The 25316-nt window shown below is 49.2% G+C and overlaps 1 protein-coding gene across 2 annotated transcripts in view; it reads left to right on the top strand.

Annotated features, from left to right (window-relative positions):
- TANGO2 (transport and golgi organization 2 homolog) overlaps positions 1-25316 on the top strand; it is a 193561-nt gene that overhangs the window by 92262 nt on the left and 75983 nt on the right. For both annotated transcript variants that reach the window (XM_030219097.1, XM_030219098.1), the window contains exon 5: positions 9474-9588. In XM_030219097.1, coding sequence (XP_030074957.1) covers positions 9474-9588 — 115 coding nt within the window. The remainder of the gene's footprint in view (positions 1-9473; positions 9589-25316) is intronic.

The following is a 25316-nucleotide window of genomic DNA, read 5'->3' as shown; positions in this document are numbered from 1 at the left end:
CCAGGCACCCTAGGGGGCACTGCAGTGGACTTCCTAAATTGCTCCCAGGTACATAGGTCCCTTACCTTGTATGCTGAGCCCCCCAAAACCCACTACCCACAACTGTACAACACTATCATAGCCCTTATAGGGTAACAGGGGACACCTACATGTGGGTACAGAGGGTTTCGGGTAGGTTCTGGAGGGCTCCCATTTACCACCACAACTGTAACAGCTGGGGGGGGGGGGGCTGGGCCCGCCTGCCTGAAGTGCACTGCAGTACCCACTAAAAACTGCTCCAGGGACCTGCATAGTGCTATGATGGAGCTGGGTATGACATTTGAGTCTGGCAAAAAATGTTTTTAAAGTATTTTTTTGAGGGTGGGAGGGGGTTGGTGAACACTGGGGGGGAGTAAGGGGAGGTCATCCCCAATTCCCTCCGGTGGTCATCTAGTCAGTTTGGGCACCTTTTTGAGGCTTGGTCATGGAAAAAAATGACCAAGTAAAACCGGCCAAATGCTCGTCAAGGCCGGCCTTCTTTTTTCCATTACCGGCCGAGACTGGCCATCTCTTAACCACGCCCCTGTCCCTCCTTTGGTACACTGCCGACACGCCCCCTTGAACTTTGGCTGGCCTTGCGACGGAAAGCAGTTGAAACCGGCCAAAATCGGCTTTCAATTATACCGTTTTGGCCGGCTTTAGGAGAAGGCTGGCCATCTCCCGATTTGTGTCAGAAGATGGCCTCCCTTCTCCTTCGAAAATAAGCAGGCTGGTCTCAGGCTGATTTTCCAGACTAAGCAACTGTTGGGGATTTGTGAGCAAAACTACAGAATGAAGAATTATTTTTTTTCCTGGTACTTCACAAAACTATAGTTTGTTAAAGAAAAAAAAACTAGATCATTAAAACATGTTAACTTGAATTCAAAATCTGTTACAATATAGAATAAATGGTACCAGCTTTAGGCCTTCTTTCCAAGTTTGTGAAGGAAGAGTGACATTTCAGGATGATATTTCTAACGTTTAATATTTTATACTCATCATTTTATTTAATGAGTCAGAAATGTAAGAAGCTTACTATGTGCCCTCTAGAGTGTACACATATTTACCAAACTTCAGTTTTACAAGACAAATTGGGACCTGTGTACCAAGCACTTTTCCTATTGGCACAAAATAGAAGAACAGGCTTAACACACTTGTCCCATCATCAATTGTTCTTTATATGTTGTAAAAAGTTCTTTAATCCAACTTTGAAAAGACTCCCAGGACTTTTTATATCTGTCCCTCACCACTAGTCAGGTTTTCAAGTTATCCACTATAACATAATAAATGATAGCAGGTATAGACCTGCAAGATCCATCCAGTCTGCCCATCAAGGCAACCAGAGCCACACCCACCACTGTATGTATGTTGCACTGTTCATGATTAAACACTGACATCACAAACAAGGCAGTCTGAAGTTTGCCACAATGCCAACCACATAAAGGCAGTTATATATAATGCTATCTTGGAAGAGTGGTATAAATATCCATGAGAGAAAATTTTTATATATTTTAAGACCCATTATATGCAAGCTTTATCACATGTATATTTATTGTGGATATCCTGAAAACCCAACTGAGTGTGGCATTCTCAGGACAGGTTTGGAAAGGCCTGTTCTACTCATCTTTTTCTTGTCTAGCTTACAAACCATAATTTTTACTTGAATGAAGAGCATTTATATCTATATCTATATATATCTGATTTAATTTAATTTGGCACTTATCTGCTTGTACCTAAAGGATTCTAGGCAGAGTACAGAAATAAGAATAAAAACTAAAATCCAATACAAAATAATCTAAAAACAATGTAGTAAAACAATGCAATCAACATAATGAAATAAAATTCCATAGCAGAGCCATTTTTTGTCTTCTGTGGAACTGGGAGGTCTATTCAAGATCCCATATTGACCATTCCCTGGAATTTATCAATAAGTTGTGTGCTGTGAAGACAAACCACCATCCACAAACCTTCAGTTACTAGAAGAGTATCGGACAACTTCTGATACTTTTACCTTCCTAATTATTATTATAAGAGGATTTTTAATATGTGGTCTTTATTTTCTCAGAGGACAAGCAGGCTGCTTGTTCTCACACTTGGTTTGATGTCCACGTCAGCCCAGGATCGGAAGTTTTGCCAGCAAAAATCAAAAATCTTCCAGAGTCTTCTGGCGCGCACCGCGCATGTGCAGACTGGTTTCCCGCCTGTCGCATGAGTAAGGGCCTCAGTTATCTTTTCTCCACATCTGAGGTGACACGTTTTTTTTGCTGTGTCCCTTTCTGCCCAGGAAAGAGTCTGTGCGTTACCACTTCTTTTTCTCTTTCTTTTTGTTTCTTGTTTCAACAAAATTAAAAAAATAAATAAATAAAATAATTGCTTTACCCTTATTTCTCTTAGTTTTCTCATTAAGTTTGTTTTCTTTCTTTTCGCCGCGGCCATCTTTTGTTTTCCCTTTTTGTGCCTTTTTAATTGGCACAATCGCGTGCTTTAATTTTGCAGCCGCCGTTTTTCCATCCATGTCATCGAGGACACCCAGCGGCTTCAAGCGTTGTACTCGGTGCAACCGGACCATCTCGGGTACTGACCCCCACGTGTGGTGTCTCCAGTGCCTTGGGCCCGATCATCTACCAGCTGGTGTCCTTTGATGAAAAAACAAGAAAAACTTTTTGCTGATCGGTCCGGTCCTTCGACGTCTGCATTGGTACTGAGTCGACGTCGAGGGAAACATCGACTTGAGAGCACAGGTAATGGCTGCCGAACGACCATATTGCACTGGGAGCAGCGAGGCATCGAGTGGGTCTCCACCTGTCTCGAGGCCTACTGCTATGCAGGCCCCCCCCCCGGGACCGACCTTCGTCGGACCCGGCCCCGAGGAGTCTCGATGATGGGCGTCGAGCAAAGGCTAAGAAGCACCGTCATCGATCTCCTTCCATGCGCAGTACCGAGAGCTCCGGGGAGCCAAGGGATTTGGCACCCGAGAAGCGCTGGCGCCGGGAGGACCACTCATCCTCTATACAGGAGGTGCCGATGTGTCGGTCTTCTGGCAGCCTGGTACCGGCTCTCGAGCCCCCACAGATTTTGCCACCGGCCCCGCAGCCTTTTGCGATGGAGGCTCTCGACGAGTGCATCAGGGTCGTTCCAGAACTTTTGAAGGGATTGCTGCGCCAGTCTACTTTGGTACCAGAGGTGCTTGCGCCTCCCGCACCGTCAGTTGAAGCGGCATCTGGTCCTTTGCCTGTGGTGAGGTCCCCGACCTCGGGGCCGCTTGCGGCATCGGCGTCGCCTGCCACCTGGGTCGACTCTCCTTCGACGTCGGCAAAGGAAGCTTCGCCACAGTCCAGGCAGGGGTCGACTTCTCAATATCCCCCTTGAGGTCGTCGTTCCTTGATGTCGAGACAGGCTCGGGTTCAGGCTGCTCTTAGAGAGCTTTGGTCCGATACCGAGGATGAGCATTCGTGGGGGGAAGAGGAAGATCCCAGATACTTTTCTGAAGAAGAGTCCTATGGAGTCCCCTCTGATCCTACTCTGCCCATTGAGAGAAGGATGTCTCCGCCTGAGAGTCTTTCTTTTTCCTCCTTTGTTCGGGAAGTGTGTAAGGATATTCCCTTCCCTATGGAGGTTGTGGATGAGCCCAGGTTTGAGATGTTCGAGGTCTTGGATTATCCTTCTCTACCTACAGAGGTTGCAATGGCTCCTTTGCATAACACAGGGAAGTTCTTATGTGAAACTGGTTGTTCCCTCTCTCTAATCCAGTGATCCCCAAAAAAGCTGAGTCCCAGTACAGAGTCCATGGAGAGCCGGTAATGGTGAAGTCTCAACTACCTCACGATTCCATGGTGGTGGATTCTGCTCTCAAGAGAGCCAAGAGTACTAGAGACTATGCCTCGGCGCCCCCAGGCAGAGAGCCTAGGGCCTTGGATTCTTTTGGGAGGAAGACGTATCAGGCTGCTATGCTCGCAGCCAAAATTCAGACATACCAGCTCTACACGAGCATCCACTTGCGGAACTCAGTGAGGCAACTGTCTAGTTTGGTCGAAGCGCTTCCTCCGGAGCTCGCCGAACCTTTTCACCAGGTGGTCAGGCAGCAGAAGGCGTGTCGAAAATTCCTGGCCAGGGGTACTTACGACACTTTTGATGTGACATCCTGAATAGTTGCTCAAGGTATAGTGATGTGCAGACTGTCATGGCTGCGTGTCTCTGACCTGGATCATAAGATCCAGCAGCGAATGACAGATGTTCCTTGCCGGGGGGGATAACCTTTTTGGTGAAAAGGTAGAGGATGTGGTCGATCAGATCACAAAGCACAATGATGCTATGGATTCTCTCTCCCGCCGGGCGTCTTCTGTTACCACCTCCTCATCCAGGAGGTTTTTTGGAGGGAAGAGGAGTGCTCCCTATTCCTATAATAGGCGTAGGTACACTCCTGCTTCTCGGCAGCCTACCCAGGCTCAGTCCCAGCGCGCTCGTTCTCGTCAACAGCGTGCGCCTAAGGCCCCTGCGGCTCCCAACAAAAGCAAGGGATGGGCTTTGACTGGCTCCAGTGCAGCATAACGATAGTGCAAGTGTCCGTTCCGGACGACTTACTGGTTGGAAGGAGGTTAATATTTTTTCACCAAAGGTGGCCTCTTATAACCTCCGACCGGTGGGTTCTTCAAATAGTCTGGTTACGATATACTCTCAATCTGGTATCCATGCCTCCAAATTGTCCACCAGGAGCTCAGTCCTACAGCTCCCAGCACAGGCAGGTACTTGTAGAGGAACTCTCTGCCCTTCTAAAGGCCAGTGTGGTCGAGCCCGTTCCACCAGGGGAAGAAGGGCTGGGATTCTATTCCAGGTACTTCCTTGTGCAAAAGAAAACAGGGGGGATGCGTCCCATCCTAGACCTAAGGGCCGTGAACAAATTCCTAGTCCGAGAAAAGTTCAGGATGGTTTTCCTCGGCACCCTTCTTCCCATGATTCAGGAAAATGATTGGCTATGCTCTCTGGACTTAAAGGATGCCTATACCCACATCTCGATACTCCCAGCTCACAGGAAGTATCTTCGATTTCGGTTGGGAACGCAGCACTTTCAGTACTTTGTACTGCCCTTTGGCCTTGCGTCTGCGCCCAAGGTTTTCACAAAGTGCCTGGCTGTTGTCGCACCATCGCTACGCAGACTGGGAGTGCATGTGTTCCCTTATCTCGACGATTGGCTGATGAAGAGCACCTTGGAGGCAGGCGCTTTACAGTCCATGCGGATGACTATACGAGTGCTAGAGCTACTGGGGTTCGTGATCAATTATCCCAAGTCCCATCTTGTCCCGGTTCAAAAATTGGAGTTTATTGGAGCTCTGTTGGACACACGGATGTCTCAAGCTTATCTTCCCCTGGCAAGGGCAGACAATCTCCTGGCCCTCGTGTCCATGGCTTGAGCATCTCAACAGATCACAGCTCGGCAGATGTTGAGACTCTTAGGACACATGGCCTCCACAGTTCATGTAACTCCCATGGCAAGCCTACATATGAGATCAGCTCAATGGACCCTAGCTTCCCAGTGGTGCCAGGCCACAGGGGATCTAGAGGATGTGATCCATCTCTCCACCGACTTTTGCAGTTTCCTTCAGTGGTGGACCATTCGATCCAATTTGACCTTGGGACGTCCTTTCCAAATTCCTCAACCACAACAAGTCTTGACAACGGATGCATCACTCCTAGGGTGGGGAGCTCATGTAGATGGGCTTCGCACTCAAGAAGCTTGGTCTTTTCCGGAAAAGGGTCTTCAAATCAACCTCCTGGAATTACGAGCGATCTGGAATGCTCTCAAGGCTTTCAGAGATCGGCTGTCCAACCAAATCATTCTGATTCAGACAGACAATCGAGTTGCTGTGTATTACACCAACAAGCTGGGGGGCACCGGATCTCAACCGCTGTGTCAGGAAGCCATTCGGATGTGGCTTTGGGTGCGCCATTACGGCATGTTTCTCCTAGCCACGTATGTGGCAGGTGTAAACAACTGTCTGGCCAACAGGTTGAGCAGGATCATGCAACCTCATGAGTGGTCGCTAAATATGGGCGTTGTCCACAAGATCTTCCAAGCATGGGGCACCCCCTCGGTGGATCTTTTTGTCACTCAGATCAATCACAAAGTCCCTCAATTCAGTTCCAGACTTCAGGCCCACAACAGACTAGCGTCAGATGCCTATCTCCTGCATTGGGGGACAGGCCTTCTGTATGCATATCCTCCCATACCTCTAGTAGGGAAGACTTTGCTGAAACTCAAGCAAAACCATGGAACAATGATCCTGGTTGCTCCCTTCTGGCCTCGTCAGATCTGGTTTCCTCTTCTTCTGGAGTTGTCCTCCGAAGAACTATGGAGATTGGAGTGTTTTCTGACCCTCATCACCCAGAATGAGGGGTCATTTCTACATCCCAACCGGCTGTCACGGCCTGGATGTTGAGAGCTTAGAAGTTGCCTCTTTAGGTCTTTCAGAGGGTGTCTCCCAAGTCTTGCTTGCTTCCAGAAAAGATTCCACGAAAAAGTGTTATTCTTTCAAATGGAGGAGGTTTGCCATCTGGTGTGACAGAAAGGCCCTAGATCCTTTTTCTTGTCCTACATGGACCCTGCTTGAATACCTTCTACACTTATCAGAGTCTGGTCTCAAAACCAACTCCGTAAGAGTTCACCTTAGTGCAATTAGTGCTTATCATCAACGCGTAGAGGGTAAGCCTAACTCTGGACAGCCTTTAGTTGTTCGCTTCATGAAAGGCATGCTTTTGTCAAAACCCCCTGTCACACCTCCACCAGTGTCATGGGATCTCAACGTCGTTCTCACCCAGCTGATGAAAGCTCCTTTTGAGCCACTGAATTCCTGCCATCTGAAGTACTTGACCTGGAAGGTCATTTTCTTGGTGGCTGTTACTTCAGCTCATAGAGTCAGTGAGCTCTAAGCCCTGGTAGTGCATGCACCTTATATCAAGTTTCATCATAATAGAGTAGTCCTCCGCACTCACCCTTTCTTGCCGAAGGTGGTGTCTGAGTTCCATTTGAACCAGTCAGTTGTCTTGCCAACATTTTTCCCCATCCTCATACCCGCCCTGGTGAAGACAAGTTGCACACCTTGGACTGTAAGAGAGCATTGGTCTTTTACGTGGAGCGGACAAAGCCCTATAGACAGTCCGCCCAGTTGTTTGTTTCTTTTGATCCCAAAAGGAGGGGAGTCGCCATCGGGAAAATGCACAATCTCTAATTGGCTAGCAGATTGCATATCCTTTACTTATGTCCAAGCTGGGCTGACTCTAGAGGGCCATGTCACGGCTCATAATGTCAGAGCCATGGCTGCGTCAGTGGCTCACTTGAAGTCAGCTTCTATTGAAGAGATTTGCAAGGCTGCAACGTGGTCATCAGTTCACACATTCACATAAGTACATAAGTACATAAGTAATGCCATACTGGGAAAAGACCAAGGGTCCATCGAGCCCAGCATCCTGTCCACGACAGCGGCCAATCCAGGCCAAGGGCACCTGGCAAGCTTCCCAAACGTACAAACATTCTATACATGTTATTCCTGGAATTTTGGATTTTTCCAAGTCCGTTTAGTAGCGGTTTATGGACTTGTCCTTTAGGAAACCGTCCAACCCCTTTTTAAACTCTGCTAAGCTAACCGCCTTCACCACTTTCTCTGGCAACGAATTCCAGAGTTTAATTACACGTTGGGTGAAGAAAAATTTTCTCCGATTTGTTTTAAATTTACTACACTGTAGTTTCATCGCATGCCCCCTAGTCCTAGTATTTTTGGAAAGCGTGAACAGAAGCTTCACATCCACCTGTTCCACTCCACTCATTATTTTATATACCTCTATCATGTCTCCCCTCAGCCGTCTCTTCTCCAAGCTGTATAGCCCTAGCCTCCTTAGTCTTTCTTCATAGGGAAGTCGTCCCATCCCCGCTATCATTTTAGTCGCCCTTCGCTGCACCTTTTCCAATTCTACTATATCTTTCTTGAGATGCGGCGACCAGAATTGAACACAATACTCAAGGTGCGGTCGCACCATGGAGCGATACAACGGCATTATAACATCCTCACACCTGTTTTCCATACCTTTCCTAATAATACCCAGCATTCTATTCGCTTTCTTAGCCGCAGCAGCACACTGAGCAGAAGGTTTCAGTGTGTTATCGACGACGACACCCAGATCCCTTTCTTGGTCCGTAACTCCTAACGTGGAACCTTGCCTGACGTAGCTATAATTCGGGTTCTTTTTTCCCACATGCATCACCTTGCACTTGCTCACATTAAACATCATCTGCCATTTAGCCGCCCAGTCTCCCAGTCTCGTAAGGTCCTCTTGTAATTTTTCACAATCCTGTCGTGATTTAACGACTTTGAATAACTTTGTGTCATCAGCAAATTTAATTACCTCACTAGTTACTCCCATCTCTAAATCATTTATAAATATATTAAAAAGCAGCGGTCCTAGCACGGACCCCTGAGGAACCCCACTAACTACCCTTCTCCATTGTGAATACTGCCCATTTAACCCCACTCTCTGTTTCCTATCCTTCAACCAGTTTTTAATCCATAATAGGACATTTCCTCCTATCCCATGACCCTCCAATTTCCTCTGTAGCCTTCAGCAGGATACCCGATGCGACAGTCAGTTTGGGCAGTCGGTGCTGCAGAATCTGTTCAAGGTTTAGAATCCAACTCCACCCTCCTAGGCCCTTTTCTGTTCTGTTCCAGGCTGCACTCTCACTTAGTTGTATTTCTTTTTAGGTCAATCTCTGTTATGTCCTCACCGTTGCGAGGCCAAATTGACCAATGTTCATTGTTATGAGTGAGCCTGGCAGCTAGGGATACCCCAAGTGTGAGAACAAGCAGCCTGCTTGTCCTCGGAGAAAGCGAAGATATTTACCTGTAGCAGGTATTCTCTGAGGACAGCAGGCTGATTGTTCTCACAAACCCACCCTCCTCCCCTTTGGAGTTGTTCATTGTTCTTGTCTTGCTTTTGGATTACACTGAGGTCCTTACGCGACGGGCGGGAAACTGGTCCACGCATTCACGGTGCACGCCACTCGCGCGCCAGAAGACTCTGGAAGATTTTTGAGTTTTGCTGGCAAAACTTCCGATCCTGGGCCGACGTGGACGTCGACCCAAGTGTGAGACCAATCAGCCTGCTGGCCTCGGAGAATACCTGCTAAAGGTAAGTATCTTCGCTACATTGCCTTTCACTTGAATCGATTTCCATTGGGTTCAGAATTAATATATGTTTTCTTTCAGGCTCTGGAACTGGAATCTATCGGGAAAGAAGTGTCACATATACAAGAGTACATTCCAGTGAAAACTAACAAAAGAGAAGGACTGATTTGGTGGTTTCTTGTTATCCAACATCACCTGATGACAGTGTTCTATAATTCACAGTTGCCCCTCATTGCTTCACATCTCCTGCGCTTAGTTTTTCATTGTTCATTTTTCGTCTAGGTGCCCTTGTAGCAAACTTCTTAAGTACAGACCTGGATTGCTTTTCATACCTGAAAAATGTGGCAGCAGAAGGACACCTTTACAATCCTTTTAATTTGATCACAGCTGAACTCAAGTAAGTTTGAGAGATTCAGAAGTAAAGAAATGAAACCAAGAGGGTAGTGCAGGACAAATCCAATAATAGCATTAAAGGAACACTTAGGGCTCTGTTTACTAAGCCTGCTGTAGGCACACTAACATTTTAGCTCACGCTAATGCTAGAGACACCCATATATTCCTGTGAGTGTTTCTGGCATTAGCGCGTGCTGATTTTTAGTGCGCCTACAGTGCAGCTTAGTAAACAGGGTCTTTAATCATGAAATCACCTGAACTCTTCTCTTCTGTCCTACCTTGATATTTAAAGATTTAACAAACATTTACATATAATATTCTTTTCAGTCAATTTTGAGCAGTCAGTTACAGCAACAGCCATGCTAATATGTCCTGCTTCTGAGGCATTTACGGAGGTTGGTTTTGAGTAAATAGCATACCTATATATTGAGCATTCAATTTATTTTTTATTTTTTGTTAAATCAATGTAGTATGGCCAGTGTGTATTCTTCTTTATTTTTTAAACTTTTTATTTTAGATTCAGAGCGTAAACAACAAGTGTCAGTGTACCAATGTATGGGTTTTTTTTCCTTCCATGCACCAGTAAAACAATACCAAGCATCTCTGAAAATGTTTTTCCTCCCTGTATCCTCTCTACCCCCCAAGGTTCTACACTGTGCCCTCTCCATATATATATATGAGTGTACCTCACTACAGTCTCCACCCATACTACCAAATAAGGGAAAAATTCCCTTACACTGAGTGGGGTCAGTCTGCCATGTATCACGGAATGCACTGTATGTGGACAGGTACCACCATTTTTCAAGACACCAGAGGTCATCACTCCTGCCTCTTTTAAAATATGATTGGGGGGGGGCGACGACGGTGGAGTTGAGTGGATGGGGGGGGGGTGTCACAAGACACCAGGGATTTTTATTTTTTGAGTCAGGGAAAGGAAGTGGAGGTCATGTCAGGTGAGTGGATGCTGTTACACACTAGGAATTTTTTAAGCAGTGGAGGGGGAGTGCCTTAGACACTTGGGGACATTTTACAGTTGGACTGGGTGGCCACTGGTCACCACCAATGCAGAAAAGCTGGGTTGAACCTGGAGGGCAAGAAGAGCAGCGAGTGCGGGATCCTTGGGCAGTTCACAGTTGCAGCAGCAGGGCCTTAGTCCAAGAGATGTTTGCCACTGGACTGCAGACCCTGGCTTACAGCACTGAACTCCATTTGTGACTCAGTTGATGTGAGCTGAAACACATCATGTGGTAGTGGGCCAAGAGCTCGGTAAGCCTAGAGCAGATTCTGCCCACCCAGGAGGAGGGTATGGATCTGGCTGCAGCGGGGCAAAAGATTCATAGGTCAGGGGGAGGGAAGGGTCTCTTCAGCTTGGAGAAAAGATGGCAAGGGGAGATGTATGATAGAGGTCTGTAAAATAATGAGTGGAGTGTAACAGGTAGACGTGACTCGCTTGTTTATTCTTTCCAAAAATACTAGGACTAGGGGCACACAATGAAGCTACAAAGTAGTAAATTTAAAACAAATCGGAGAAAATATCTCTTCACTTAAGTGTAATTAAACTCTGGAATTTGTTGCCAGAGAATGTAGTAAAAGAAGCTTAGCTGGGTTTAAAAAAGGTTTGGATAGCTTCTTAAAAGAAAAGTCCATAAGCCATGCCACAAACATCCAAAACAGCAACAACAAAAAAAAAACCCCAAACAGTGGCTCCCCGCTTCCCTCTGCATAAAATAAAAAATGAATACAAAATCGAAAAAGGATCGGGAGGGGGCAAAGGCGCTCGTCAGAAGCGTCCAGTATGGACGGCCTTGCACCCCCCCCCCCCCCGAGGTCGCCGCTGCTCCCCGCTTCCGCTCGTATAAAATAAAAAATTAAAACAAAACTAAAACGTTTAGCAGCCCCGGTCCCCCTCCCTTCCTGTCTCTCTCTGTACTCCTCCCATAGCTCCGCCTCCCAGCATCCTCCGCCCCGGTACCCTGCCCCCCTGAGCTCGTCGCCGCCGCTCCCCCCCTCTACCGGACCCCCCTCCGCATTACCGACCCGCGCAGCGCCTCTCACCTCTATGTGAAGGCGCTGCAGGGGATGGAACAGCTGATCGGCGATCACTGCTGCCTTCTCCGACGTCTCTCTCTGTTCTTCCTGGGCCCGCCCTTCTCTGATGTAGATAACTAACGCCAGAGGAGGACGGGCCCAGGAAGAACAGAGAGAGACGTCGGAGGAGGCAGCAGTGATCGCCGATCAGCTGTTCCATCCCCTGCAGCACCTTCACACAGAGGTGAGAGGCGCTGCGCGGGTCGGTAAAGTGGAGGGGGGGGTCCGGTAGAGGGGGGAGCGGCGGCGACGAGCTCAGGGGGGCGGGGCATGGGGGTGGAGCTATGGGAGAAGGAGTAGAGAGAGACAGGAAGGGAGGGAGACCGGGGCTGCTAAACTTTTTAGTTTTGTTTTAATTTTTTATTTTATATGAGCGGAAGCAGGGAGCAGCGGCGACCTCGGGGGGGGGGGGGGGGGCAAGGCCATCCATACTGGACGCTTCTGACGAGCGCCTTTGCCCCCTCCCGATCCTTTTTCGATTTTGTGTTCATTTTTTATTTTATGCAGAGGGAAGCGGGGAGCCAAGTGTTTTTTTTATCTCACTTTTGTTTTTAAACATGCCAGCTTGGATTTTCATGGTGCAGGGGGAAGCGGGGAGATGACAGCTCAGGCCTTAACGACAGGTCTGAGGTGACGTTAAATTTCTCACGGAAAATTATTCATTGCAGTCGTCGGTATGGTTAGTGCATTCCAAATTGTCCACATTTCAGTGGTAGTTTCTCGTTTGCATTCCGTTTTCGTTAGCTGCTAGCGTCATCAGAAAATGGCCTTTAATGCATGCTACGTTTCAAATTTTCCTCGTTAGAGGGTCGTTAAAGGGTCGTTAAAGTTTTGTGCATCTGTGCCCTAGTATCTTCTTGCATCAACCCGTGAGCTAGCAGGACTAAAGGTTTAGATGAAAGCGAGATAAAAAGAAAACAAAAGAAAAAAGAAAAAAAAAACCTTAAAGGGAAGTCAGAAGTTGAAGGAGCAGTGGCATGTTATGTCTTGTTCATCCATTGGTAAGTGTAAATATGTTTGTGACAGAGTAGCATTACCAGTTAAAGTGACTAGGGGGAAAAACAGACTATGAAATGGCAATAATTTTTTGTAGATTAACTTGAAGAGATGATAGTTTTGGATTTAGCTCTTTCCTTTTTCAATAATAGCTCATGGTGAGTTACACTCTGGTATAATAGGTGTTTTCCTATGCCCAGAAGACTTACCTGAGGCAATGGAGTGTTCAGTATCTGGCCTAAGATCTTAAAGAGCTACAGTGGCATTTGAACTGCTCCTCCTCTCTGAAGCAGTAGTATCTATCAGTAAAAGCTGCTTTTCAAGCAAATGTATCTGGGAATCAAAAGCCAGCAGCTGGAGGGTACACTATCCTCAAAAAGTGTCCAAAGGATGAGTGGGAAGAGATATTAATGCAGATGAAGTGAATGAGAGAGAAAATAGTAAATGCCAAATGGTTAAGAGACAGGAACTGAAAGAAGCTTTGGAACTGGAATCATTACTAGCAAGAGGGAAGGAAGTAGTTGAAAGCTATTCACAGCTGTCAAGTAAGTGAAAAATAAGGACTTGAAAGAAGATAGTGTGCTGATGAGGTGATAAATTAATTTTTTAAACAGAGGATACACCTAAAGATGTCCAGAACATAGATTGCTGGAGGGAGTGGTAAGGTTTTTATATTACATATAAAGATGTATTTTCAAAGCACATAGACTTACAAAGTTCCATAGGTTACTATGCAACTTTGTAAGTCTAAGTGCTTTGAAAATGAGCCCCATAGCGTACTTACTGTGTCTTAATATGATTTTTCACTTGTAGTAATGACAAGATAGAAATATCTGCTAGAAAATAGAAAAAGGGCATTTCAGAATAAATAAGCTTTGTGAAATACCATAATTTTCACCTAAGTTCGCTGCTGTACTGGGAGGAGAGCTGGGAGGAGTGTGTTTCTTTTATCAGTTGTGTTGCTTGCTTTGCAAAGTTTGAATTGATACTAGAATGGTTTGTGATAACTGAGCCAGTTTTTAATATTATTCCGGTTGAAGCTGTTGGAAGGTGGGAGGTGGCTTTTGGAATGGAGTCTCACCAACATTCTCTAACTGCCTCCTGTTAGATCAAATAGGTTTTGGAGACTCCCTTCATCAAATATATTTACCCATTGTTTCAGGATCTTGAATTCCTCTGAAATATTTCCTTTGTCTTCCAGCATGCCAAGTGGGTGACTTCTTTGGAAAGTTGTGTTGCGCCTTGCCAGACAGATGGACAGATAGGGACCTTCTTTCTGTGTAATTGCTTTTTGGTATTCTGTTGGTTGGATATCCTAGAGGGGGCACAGTTGCCGTGTGGTGCACCGGACCTAGTCATTGGAATTTATCACGGTGCCACATGAAGAAAGGGAACAATGATATTCAAGAAAACCTGAAATAAAAACAGATGATCCATAGTTGAGAAGAGCTGAGGGGAAAACTAGAGAGCACCCGAAATGCATGGCATTACACCAGGAATAAAGTGGGCAGATTAGTTGGGCCTTTTTCCCTTATATGTTATCCATATTCTATATTTCTATAAGCAGGGATGGATTTAGCAATAGGCTAAGTAGGTGAGAACCTCTGGGCAACCAGTTTGCCCTTGATTAACTAGTTTTACATCACTAGCTATGACACCACACTGACTGTAACTGTTTAGGGCAGGGATGTGGTACTGTGAGGGTTAAATTGCCAGTACCTGGAATTTTTCCCTTATTTGTATATCCTCATTACAGTAATGGTCATGGGTTGCTGGTGGGTTTGCATTGTTCAGGGTTTATTCTGGAAACCTGTAACTACTCCTTCTGCCATGTGCTGTGAATGCTGTCCTATTACATTTCCAGCCTGGGGAGTGAGAGGGTGGAAGACCCAATTTAGGGATCAAACAGGGACCCTCCAGATGATGGTGCATAGTGCTTGGCCCTCCTTTTCAGTTTCAAAACTATATGGGTCCTGTTGAGCTGCAGTAGCACCTAGTAGCTAATTCCATATCATCAAGCTGATCAATCCATAGACTGGTGGGTTGTGTCCATCTACCAGCAGGTGGAGATAGAGAGCAAACTTTGCCTCCCTATATGTGGTCATGTGCTGCCGGAAACTCCTCAGTATGTTCTCTATCTCAGCAGGTGGTGGTCACACACAGCAGCAGCTCTGGCTAGGCCTCCAAGCCTAATCCTTAGGTTTTGTTGAGGCCTGGGGTTGAGGGCTCTTTTGAGCAAGTGCAAACCTGGTGGTGCCAGGTCCCTCCTTTTCTCCCCCCTCCCGCTGGCTCCGTTTAAAAAAAAAAAAAAAAAAAATATTTTTAAACGTCTTTAAAGGCGTTTAATTCGACGTTTCTTTAAACGTTCATTGCAGCTACTCACTGGGACACCAGTTCGTTACAGCTCGGAGCGGCAAGCAGGTAATTTTACCTTTTTATAGCGGGCAGGGGGTTCCCCGATTCTTCTCCTCGTGGCAATGGCGTCGGAGGGCGAGGGCGCAAAGGGTCGCTCCCCGGATCGCTGGAGCGCTTCTAGAGGGGATGCGGGGGTTTTACAACCTGATTCGCCCTTGATGGGTGATAGTTTAGTGACCGATGAATGTCCCGGTCGTTCCTCCGGCGTGGCGGTTTTTTCCCGCCATAAACGCCCATCCCCCGCTCCTCGCCTCCGCCATCTTGGCCGGCCACGCGGCTCGGACGGCTTCTTCGGGGCCGCCCTTGAGGTTGGAGACATTAATGCCATGAACGCCCTTAATTTGGGCGACGGCACAAAAGCGGCTAAAGTTAAGCGCCGTTCTTCCCGCGCGGCTCCTTCACGGAGTTTCGCGCCGGACGCCATTTTGGATGCGCAGCATGTCTCTCCCCCGCTATTGCGAGCGCCGGTTGAGAGTGCGTCTAGGGCTGTTGCCCAGGCTGCGGAAGTGCACAGTCTGGGGGGTTTCTCCCCCGAGTTTGTTTTGCTGCTGCATCAGGCTTTCCTCATGCAAAACGCTGCCCCTGCTCCCTCTTCTGATAAAGAGGTTGAGGTTCCCAGAGGTAAACGCCCTCGGGTTGATTTCCAGGCCTTGGAGGACTTTTGTCTCCTCCGATGTAGATGAGGGCAGCGTGTCTGAGGTCTCCCAACGATCCTTTGCGGATTCCTTGGAGGAGATAGATCCCCGCTCGGATGGAGCGGATGACCCCTCTGCAGCGCGGCTTTTTAGCCCAGAGGATTTGCCCAACCTGTTGTTACAGGCCATGGACACTTTGAAGATTTCCTCTCCGGAGGACGTCTCTCCCTCAGCCCCTGTTGGCTCTGCCATTATGCTGGGGACGAAGCGCCCGCCTACAACCTTCCACGTGCATGATGCCATGCACACCTTAATTGCGGCTCAATGGGATGTCCCGGAAACGAGCCTTAAAGTGGCTAGGGCTATGTCCCGCCTCTATCCTTTGGCTGTGAGTGAACGTGAGGCCTATCTGTGGCCTACCGTGGATTCTTTAATCACTGCGGTGACTAAGAAAACGGCGTTGCTGGTGGAAGGTGGCACGGCCCTAAATGCCGCCCAAGACAGAAGATTGGAGGCGGCCTTAAGGTCGTCCTTGGAGGCAGCTGCTTTAAGTTTGCAGGCCTCAGTTTGCGGCTCCTATGTGGCCAGGGCGTGCCGGACTATGGTGCAGCGGGCTTCCCCCTCGGATCATTCCTTGAGGGCTGATTGGCCGGCCCTGGAATCGGGCTTAGCCTATTTGGCAGACTTGCTGTATGATGTCTGGAGAGCCTCAGCTAAAGGCATGGCTCAGACAGTCTCTGCGCGGCGGTGGCTTTGGCTGAAACATTGGTCTGCTGACCACGCCTCTAAATCCCGCCTGGCTAGATTGCCTTTTAAAGGCAAGCTGCTCTTTGGGGTCGAGCTGGACAAAATCGTGACCGATCTCGGCACGTCTAAGGGCAAGAAATTACCAGAGGTCAGGGCTCGGGTTAGTACTCGTCCCGATACCTCCATACCGCCCGGGCAAGTCGGGTTCCTCTGCCCCCTCTTCCTTCAAGAGGAATTTCTCCCCCAAGCAGCATTCCTTTCGCAGAGACCGCCGTCCCGGAGGTGCTCCCTCCGGTCCTCCCCCAGGGTCTCGTACCCAATGACGGGGCCTTGGTCCACGCCCCAGTGCAGATTGGAGGACGGCTGTCCTCGTTTCTGGGCGAGTGGACCACTATAACTTCAGACGCGTGGGTGCTGGAAGTCATCAGAGACGGCTACAAGCTAGAGTTCTGCCAACCCTTAAGAGACGGGTTTGTACTCTCTCCCTGCAAGTCTCCGGTCAAGCTGTGGTAGTGCAGCAGACCTTGGACAACCTGATCCGCCTGGGTGTGGTCGTTCCGGTGCCAAAAAATCAGATTGGCAAGGGACGTTACTCCATTTACTTTGTGGTTCCAAAGAAAGGAGGTTCTGTCCGGCCTATCCTCGACCTCAAAGGGGTCAATCGGGCCTGGAAAGTGTGGCACTTTCGCATGGAGACTCTCCGCTCTGTTATAGCGGCAGTGAAGGCAGGAGAGTTCTTGGCTTCCTTGGACATCAAGGAAGCGTACCTGCATATTCCCATCTGGCCTCCTCTCCAACGCTTTCTGCGTTTTACAGTCCTGAGACGACACTTCCAGTTCAGAGCCCTCCCTTTCGGGTTGGCTACTGCTCCGCGGACCTTTTCCAAAGTAATGGGGGTCATAGCGGCCTTCCTGCTAAAGGAAGGAGTACAAGTCCATCCTTATCTGGACGACTGGTTGATCCGAGCCCCCTCTTATGCAGAGTGCGGCAAAGCTATGGACCGGGTAGTTGCTCTTTTGAGCTCCCTGGGATGGATCATCAACTGGAAGAAGAGCCAGCTGCGCCCGACTCAGTCCCTGGTGTATCTGGGAGTTCGATTCGACACCCAAGTGGGCAGAGTGTTCCTGCCAGACAATCGGATTGTCAAGCTTCAGGCTCTGGTGGACTAGTTCCTAGTAGCCTCTCCTATTCGGGCTTGGGACTACGTGCAGCTGTTGGGCTCTATGACGGCCACGATGGAAGTAGTGCCCTGGGCCAGGGCTCATATGAGACCACTACAGCTATCTCTGCTGCTGCGCTGGACTCCGATGTCGGAGGATTATGCTGTGCGCCTTCCCGTGGACCCAGCAGTGCGCAAGGCGCTGAGCTGGTGGACGCAGACAGACAAGTTGTCTGCAGGATTGCCTCTGGTGACCCCGGAGTGGATTGTCGTCACGACAGACGCCTCTTTGATGGGCTGGGGAGCCCACTGCTTGGGAAGGACAGCGCAGGGGCTCTAGTCTCCTGCAGAGGCAAGTGGTCTATCAACCTCCTGGAACTCAGAGCCATTCGCTTGGTGTTATTGGAGTTCATCCCGGTACTCGTGTTGAAGCCTGTACGGGTCCTGTCGGACAATGCCACGGCTGTGGCCTATATCAACCGCCAGGGAGGTACCAGAGCGCCCCTCTAGCCAAGGAGGCTATGAGTCTTTGCCAGTGGGCGGAAGCGAACCTGGAGCAGCTTTCAGCGGCCCACATTGCCGGAGTCATGAATGTCAAGGCGGACTTTCTCAGTCGCCATACCTTGGAGCCCGGAGAGTGGCAACTATCTGCTCAGGCGTTCTTGGACATCACGAAGCGCTGGGGCCAGCCGAGCCTAGATCTGATGGCGTCATCGGCCAATGGCCAAGTGCCGCGCTTTTTCAGCAGAGGACGGGACCCTCGATCCCTGGGAGTAGATGCTCTTCTCCAACAGTGGCCGACACAAGAGCTCCTCTATGTGTTCCCGCCCTGGCCCATGTTGGGCAGGGTGCTAGACCGGGTGGCAAAGCATCCCGGCAGGGTAATCCTGGTGGGTCCGGATTGGCCCAGACATCCCTGGTATGCGGACTTGTTCAGGCTCTCAGTCGACGATCCTCTGCGGCTGTCAGTGGAGCAGGGCCTGTTACATCAGGGTCCCGTGGTGATGGAGGATCCCTCTCCCTTTGGTCTTACGGCCTGGCTATTGAGCGGCAGCGTCTGAGGAAGAAGGGCTTCTCAGACAAGGTCATCGCCACTATGCTGAGAGCGAGGAAGCGCTCTACTTCTACTGCTTACGCCAGGGTTTGGCGTATCTTTGTAGCATGGTGTGAAGCAGGCTCACTTTCTCCCTTCACTGCTCCAATTTCTTCAGTGTTGGCGTTCCTGCAAGAAGGTCTGGAGAAAGGCCTGTCGCTCAGTTCCCTTAAAGTCCAGGTAGCGGCTCTGGCTTGCTTCAGGGGCCGCCTGAAGGGTGCTTCCCTGGCTTCGCAGCCAGATGTGGTGCGCTTTCTCAAGGGAATTAATCACCTGCGCCCTCCTCTGCACTCAGTGGTGCCTGCGTGGAATCTCAACCTGGTGCTAAGAGCATTGCAGAAGCCGCCTTTGGAACCCTTGTCGAGGGCATCTCTGAAAGACCTGACGTTGAAAGCAGTCTTTTTGGTGGCTATCACTTCAGACAGAAGAGTTTCCGAGCTCCAGGCGCTCTCATGTCGAGAGCCTTTTCTGCAGTGCACTGAGGCAGGAGTGACTATTCGCACAGTGCCTTCCTTCCTGCCCAAGATTGGTTCTCGCTTCCATGTGAATCAGCAGCTCTGTCTCCCTTCCTTTCGTAGGGAGGACTACCCAGAGGAGTACTCCGCTCTTGAATATCTGGATGTGAGACGAGTCATCATCAGATACTTGGAAGTGACCAATGATTTCCGGACATCGGATCATCTGTTTGTCCTGTTTGCAGGTCCTCGTAAGGGTCTGCAGGCTGCTAAGCCTACAGTGGCAAGATGGGTCCAGGAAGCCATTGCAGCGGCTTATGTGGCCGCGGGGAAGGTGCCGCCTATCCAGCTGAAGGCTCACTCCACGAGAGCTCAGGCGGCCTCGATGGCAGAGGCCGGATCCGTCTCCTTGGAAGAGATATGCAAGGCGGCAACGTGGGCTTCGGCTCATACATTCTCCAAGCATTACCGTTTGACTGTGGCTGCACGGGCGGAGGCCCGGTTTGGAGCTTCAGTGTTGAGGTCAGGGATTTCTATGTCCCGCCCTGGGTGAGTACTGCTTCGGTACATCCCACCAGTCTATGGATTGATCAGCTTGATGATATGGAAGGTAAAATTATGTATAATCATACCTGATAATTTTCTTTCCATTAATCATAGCTGATCAATCCATAGCCCCTCCCAGTACTGTTTATATTCTGGTTGAATTTTAGGTTCAAGTTTAGCCTTCAGTTACTTCAGGAGGACTTCGTGTTCAAGTTCTTCTTTCACTTGGATTCTTCAAGAGTTGAGACGACTTTGTGTTACAGTGAGCTGCTGCATTCCTCTCCCCTCCCTTTTACGGGGCTGGATTGAGACATAAATTCTGCCGGCACTCCCTCCCGCTTCGTGCGGCTGTAGGGCAGCTTTGTACCCCTCCCGCTTCGGCGGTGTTAGGGTCAGTCAGCTCCTCCCGCGGTTGCGGTTGCAGGATAAGCCAGATCCCCCCGCATCGGCGGGTGTGGTGTCCCTCCCCCGCTCCGCGGGGATGAGCTGGACGGATTCCCCTCCCCCACTTGTGTGGGGATGAGCTGGGTTAATTCCCCTCCCCCGTTTCGGCGGTGGTGAGCTGGGCAGAGTGTCCCTTCGTGGGTGTAATTCTCTAAGTGCTGAGTCCTGCGGATGGAGCTTTGATATCGACATACTGAGGAGTTTCCGGCAGCACATGACCACATATAGGGAGGCAAAAGTTTGCTCTCTATCTCCACCTGCTGGTAGATGGACACAACCCACCAGTCTATGGATTGATCAGCTATGATTAATGGAAAGAAAATTATCAGGTATGATTATACATAATTTTACCTTGGTTGGACTGTGCTCAGCAAGACCGTTGCTACTGTTCGGGCCAAATGGTTCACTAGGAAGAGTGGTATGGTGGCTGGCTACTCATATACCTTGGCCTCTAAGCAGAGAGTGTTATGAGTCCAGAAAATAATTCCTAGAATGATTGAAGTAGCATGAATAAGTAGTAGAGAAAACAAATAGAGATGCTGCCGAAGGAAAGGATAGTGAAGCGCCTTGAATCGTTTGCCAATGAGAGATTGTATGTAAAGAATGACATGAGGATGGGGAACCACAGTAACCGCAGGAATGGGGACAGGGACAGAGCTCGTGGGGTGGGGATAGGGACAGATCCCATGGGGACCGGGCGGGGATGGGGACAGAGGCCACAGGGACAGGGATAAACTTTGTCCTCGTGTCACTTCCTACTTTGAAGCCTGTTAATGAACTGGACTGTTATTTATGTTTAAGTGATGCCGACAAAGATATTTTGTTTTTTTGGAAAAACAAGCAAACATACTGGCCACAACTAGCAAAATTTGTATGGGGGATCCTGTACATTTTATTTATTTATTACATTTGTACCCCGCACTTTCCCGCTCATCGCAGGCTCATTGCGGCTTACATAGTAACAAGAGAATACAATCTATAGTATCCAAATCCGGAATTCATTGCCGGAGAACGTGGTACGGGCGGTTAGCTTGACGGAGTTTAAAAAGGGGTTAGATAGATTCCTAAAGGACAAGTCCATAGACCGCTATTAAATGGACTGGAAAAATTCCTCATTTTTAGGTATAACTTGTCTGGAATGTTTTTACGTTTGGGGAGCGTGCCAGGTGCCCTTGACCTGGATTGGCCACTGTCGGTGACAGGATGCTGGGCTAGATGGACCTTTGGTCTTTCCCAGTATGGCACTACTTATGTACTTATGTACTTATGTGATAGGACAAATAAGGAGTAAATGGGATAAAAGAGGTATGAGTGAAAGGATAGGGATAGGTAAGGAGGTGGAGCGATAAAGGAGAAGTTGAGGAAGAGCATGGAGGGTTAGAAGGTTGGTAGGAGATAATATCTGAGTCATTGTTATTAATGATTAGATGAACCGGTAAGTAGATGGGTTGCTTATGTTTGCTTATGGTAGGTCAAGTCTGCCAGCACATCTTCTAAGAAGACAACTTCTATTCCAGGAAGGACTGTGGTAGACAGGAGAGCTAGATTGAATCCTGAGATTGTTGATGACTTCTTATTTATCCACCATAAAAAAAAAAACCATAGCAGTGCTTCATAGGGCATATTTTTCCCCTCTAGGGCATATGGAATGGGTTGTATTTTATACCCTTGGATATTTTAACAGCGTGAATTAGGATTCCTTGGTGTAGTAGAAAGCACCTATTGTTGGGGTCGGAAGGGTAGAGGGTGGTGGTGGGAAGGAGGGTTATTATAGCTGTTTATTGTTATTATTGTTCTCTATTTGTAATTTATACACAACAGTTGCACAGCATATTGTTCCTTTTTATACTTTAATACAAAGATTTAAATATAAAATCATAAGTGTTCAAAGCTTCTACAGATGAGGACAGAGCCCACGGGGATGGGGACAGAACCTGCGGGGGCAGGGACGGAGACGGGGCCTGCGGGTACGGGGTGGGGACGGAGACAGAACCTGCGGGGACGGGGTGGGGATGGAGACAGAACCCGCACGGACGGGTTCAAACTTTGTCCCCATGTCATTCTCTAATTGTATGTGAGGAAATGAATCAATTTTTTTAAAATTGTATTTATTGAAGTTTTAAAACAATAGCATATTGACAACATCTTCATAACAGTCATGTATCCCCGTACAAGGAAATCAATCAATTTTTAAATTTATTTCATTGCACTTACGTGTCATGCCACTCCGCAGACCCAACTTGATTTAAAACACAGAAAAATACATTAAAAATTACAAGGTCAAAAACAATGGTTTTTTTTGCATGACTAGAAAATTAAATCAAGGGCATGTGTTTGATGTAGTTTTTCTTTGACTTCAGCAAAGCTTTTGATGCTGTCCCACATTGGAGGTTCATAAATAAACAACTGGAAGGGGGTGGGGGGGGAACCCATGGACAAGATAAAATTTGAGAGGCATATTTAACTAACTTGTGTTTGCTAAACGTATGAATTAATGAGGCACTGTTAGTGCACAGATGCAGTAACTGTTCTCCGAGGACAAGCAGGCTTCTTGTTCTCACTGATGGGTGACGTCCATGGCAGCCCCCTCCAATCGGAAACTTCACTAGCAAAGGCCTTTGCTAGCCCTCGCGCGCCGATGCGCACTGCGCATGCGCGGCTGTCTTCCTGCCCGAACCGGCTCGTGTTCGTCAGTCTTCTTTAGTCCGCGCTCGGGACGGTTGTGTTTTGCCGCCGTTTCGTGCCCCTCAAGTTGACTTCGTGCGTCTTCGCGATTTTCGATTAAAAAAAAAAAAAGAAGAGACCGATCCGGTCTTTTCCCCTTCCCGTGTTTACAGCTTTTTCCCCGCGTAAAGGCTTTCGGGACCGGCCTATTTGGCCTCAGTACGGGTTTCTTCTCCCTTCTTTTTGGTGCCTTTCGTCATCATCGTGAATTTTGATTTCGTCGGCGTGATTTTTCCGCCCATGTCATTGAAGTCTTCCAGCGGCTCAAGAAGTGCACCCAGTGCGCCTGGGTAATCTCGCTCACTGATAGTTATGCTTCGTGTCTTCGGTGTCTGGGGGCTGGGCACCGCCCGCAGGCCTGCAGTCTTTGTGCTCTTTTGAAAAAGAGGACTCAGGTAGCGAGATTGGCCCAGTGGAACGCGTTGTTCTCGGGCTCTTCGACGACAACAGCACGGGACGCATCGAGTGCATCGACGTCGATAGCATCGAAGTCTTCGACCTCGGCATCGACTGCATAAACTGCATCGAGGCTTCTACCTCCTGCATCGTCGGTACCGAGACATCGAAAGGCTGCGTCGACGTCAGTGGTACCGAGGCCTCCGCTATTGCTGATGTCGTCGGACGGTGGTGCTTCGTCTGGAGTGCAGGTGAGGGCTGTCCATTCCCCTGCTGGTGGCGGTGAGCCTTCGGGTGGGTCTCCCCCTGCCCTGAGGGCTCCTGCGGTACAGCCCCCCCGAGATCGACCTTCTTCGGCCTAGGCCCCAAGGAAGAGACGGTTGGATTCTACGTCCTCCTCGTCGGTACCGGGAAGCTCCGGTGACATGCATCGCTTGAAGAAGTCAAAGAAGCATCGTCACTGGTCTCCTTCCCGTCTCGGTACCGAGAGCTCTGGGTCGCCGAGGCAGTCGGCACCCAGTAGGCATCGGCACCGGGAGGACCGCTCACCCTCTGTTCAGGAGGTGTCGATGTGCTCCTCCTTGGATAGCCCGGAACCGCCTCCACGCCCGGAACAGACTCTGACCTCGACACCTGCATCGGCTTCCCAGTCTTTCTCCACAGCCGCTCTGCTCGAGAGTCTCCGGGCCGTTCTTCCAGAGATTTTGGGAGAGCTGTTACGCCCTTCTCCTCCGGTACCGTCGAGTGAGTCGACGGCGCGCCCCTTGCCCGAGGTGAGGTCCTCCCAGGCGGACTCCCCGACGACGTCGGCGGAGGGAGCTTCGCCGGTGCTGGCGAGGGAGTCCACCTCTCGACGCTCCTACCGTGGCCGTGTTTCCACGGAGTCGAGTCGGGCACGGCTTCAGACGCAGGTTCGTGAACTTGTGTCTGATACCGATGGTGAGGCCTCGTGGGAGGAGGAGGAGGACATCAGATATTTCTCTGACGAGGAGTCTGATGGCCTTCCTTCTGATCCCACTCCCTCACCTGAAAGGCAGCTTTCTCCTCCCGAGAGTCTGTCTTTTGCGGCCTTTGTCCGGGAGATGTCTACTGCTATCCCCTTCCCGGTGGTTGTGGAGGATGAGCCCAGGACTGAAATGTTTGAGCTCTTGGACTATCCTTCTCCAGCTAAGGAAGCGTCCACAGTACCCATGCATCATGTCCTAAAAAAGACATTGCTGGCGAACTGGACCAAGCCACTAACTAATCCTCACATTCCCAAGAAGATCGAATCCCAGTATCGGATCCATGGGGACCCAGAGCTGATGTGCACTCAGTTGCCTCACGACTCTGGTGTGGTGGATCTGGCCCTAAAGAAGGCTAAGAGTTCTAGAGAGCATGCTTCGGCGCCCCCGGGCAAAGACTCCAGAACCTTAGACTCCTTTGGGAGGAAGGCCTACCATTCCTCTATGCTCGTGGCCAAGATTCAGTCCTACCAGCTCTACACGAGCATCCATATGCGGAACAATGTGTGGCAGTTGGCGGGCTTGGTGGACAAGCTCCCTCCTGAGCAAGCCAAGCCATTTCAGGAGGTGGTCAGGCAGCTGAAGGCGTGCAGAAAATTCCTGGCCAGAGGGGTATATGATACCTTTGATGTTGCGTCCAGGGCCGCTGCTCAAGGTGTGGTGATGCGCAGACTCTCATGGCTGCGTGCCTCCAACCTGGAGAATAGGATCCAGCAGCGGATTGTGGACTCCCCTTGCCGAGCAGACAACATTTTTGGAGAAAAAGTCGAACAGGTGGTAGAACAGCTCCACCAGCGAGATACCGCTTTCGACAAATTCTCCCGCCGGCAGCCTTCAGCATCTGCCTCCTCAGGTAGACGTTTTTATGGGGGAAGGAGGGCTGTTCCCTACTCTTCTGGTAAGCGTAGGTACAATCCTCCATCTCGACAGCCTGCGGCCCAGGCTAAGCCCCAGCGCGCTCGCTCTCGTCAGCAGTGTGCGCCTCAGCAAGGCCCTACGGCTCCCCAGCAAAAGCAGGGGATGAGCTTTT

The sequence above is a fragment of the Microcaecilia unicolor genome, chromosome 11 (assembly GCF_901765095.1).
Source record: "Microcaecilia unicolor chromosome 11, aMicUni1.1, whole genome shotgun sequence".
NCBI classification, from domain to species: Eukaryota; Metazoa; Chordata; class Amphibia; order Gymnophiona; family Siphonopidae; genus Microcaecilia; species Microcaecilia unicolor.
The sequence above is the reverse complement of the archived record's forward strand: the minus strand, read 5'-3'. Positions and strand labels throughout refer to the sequence as shown.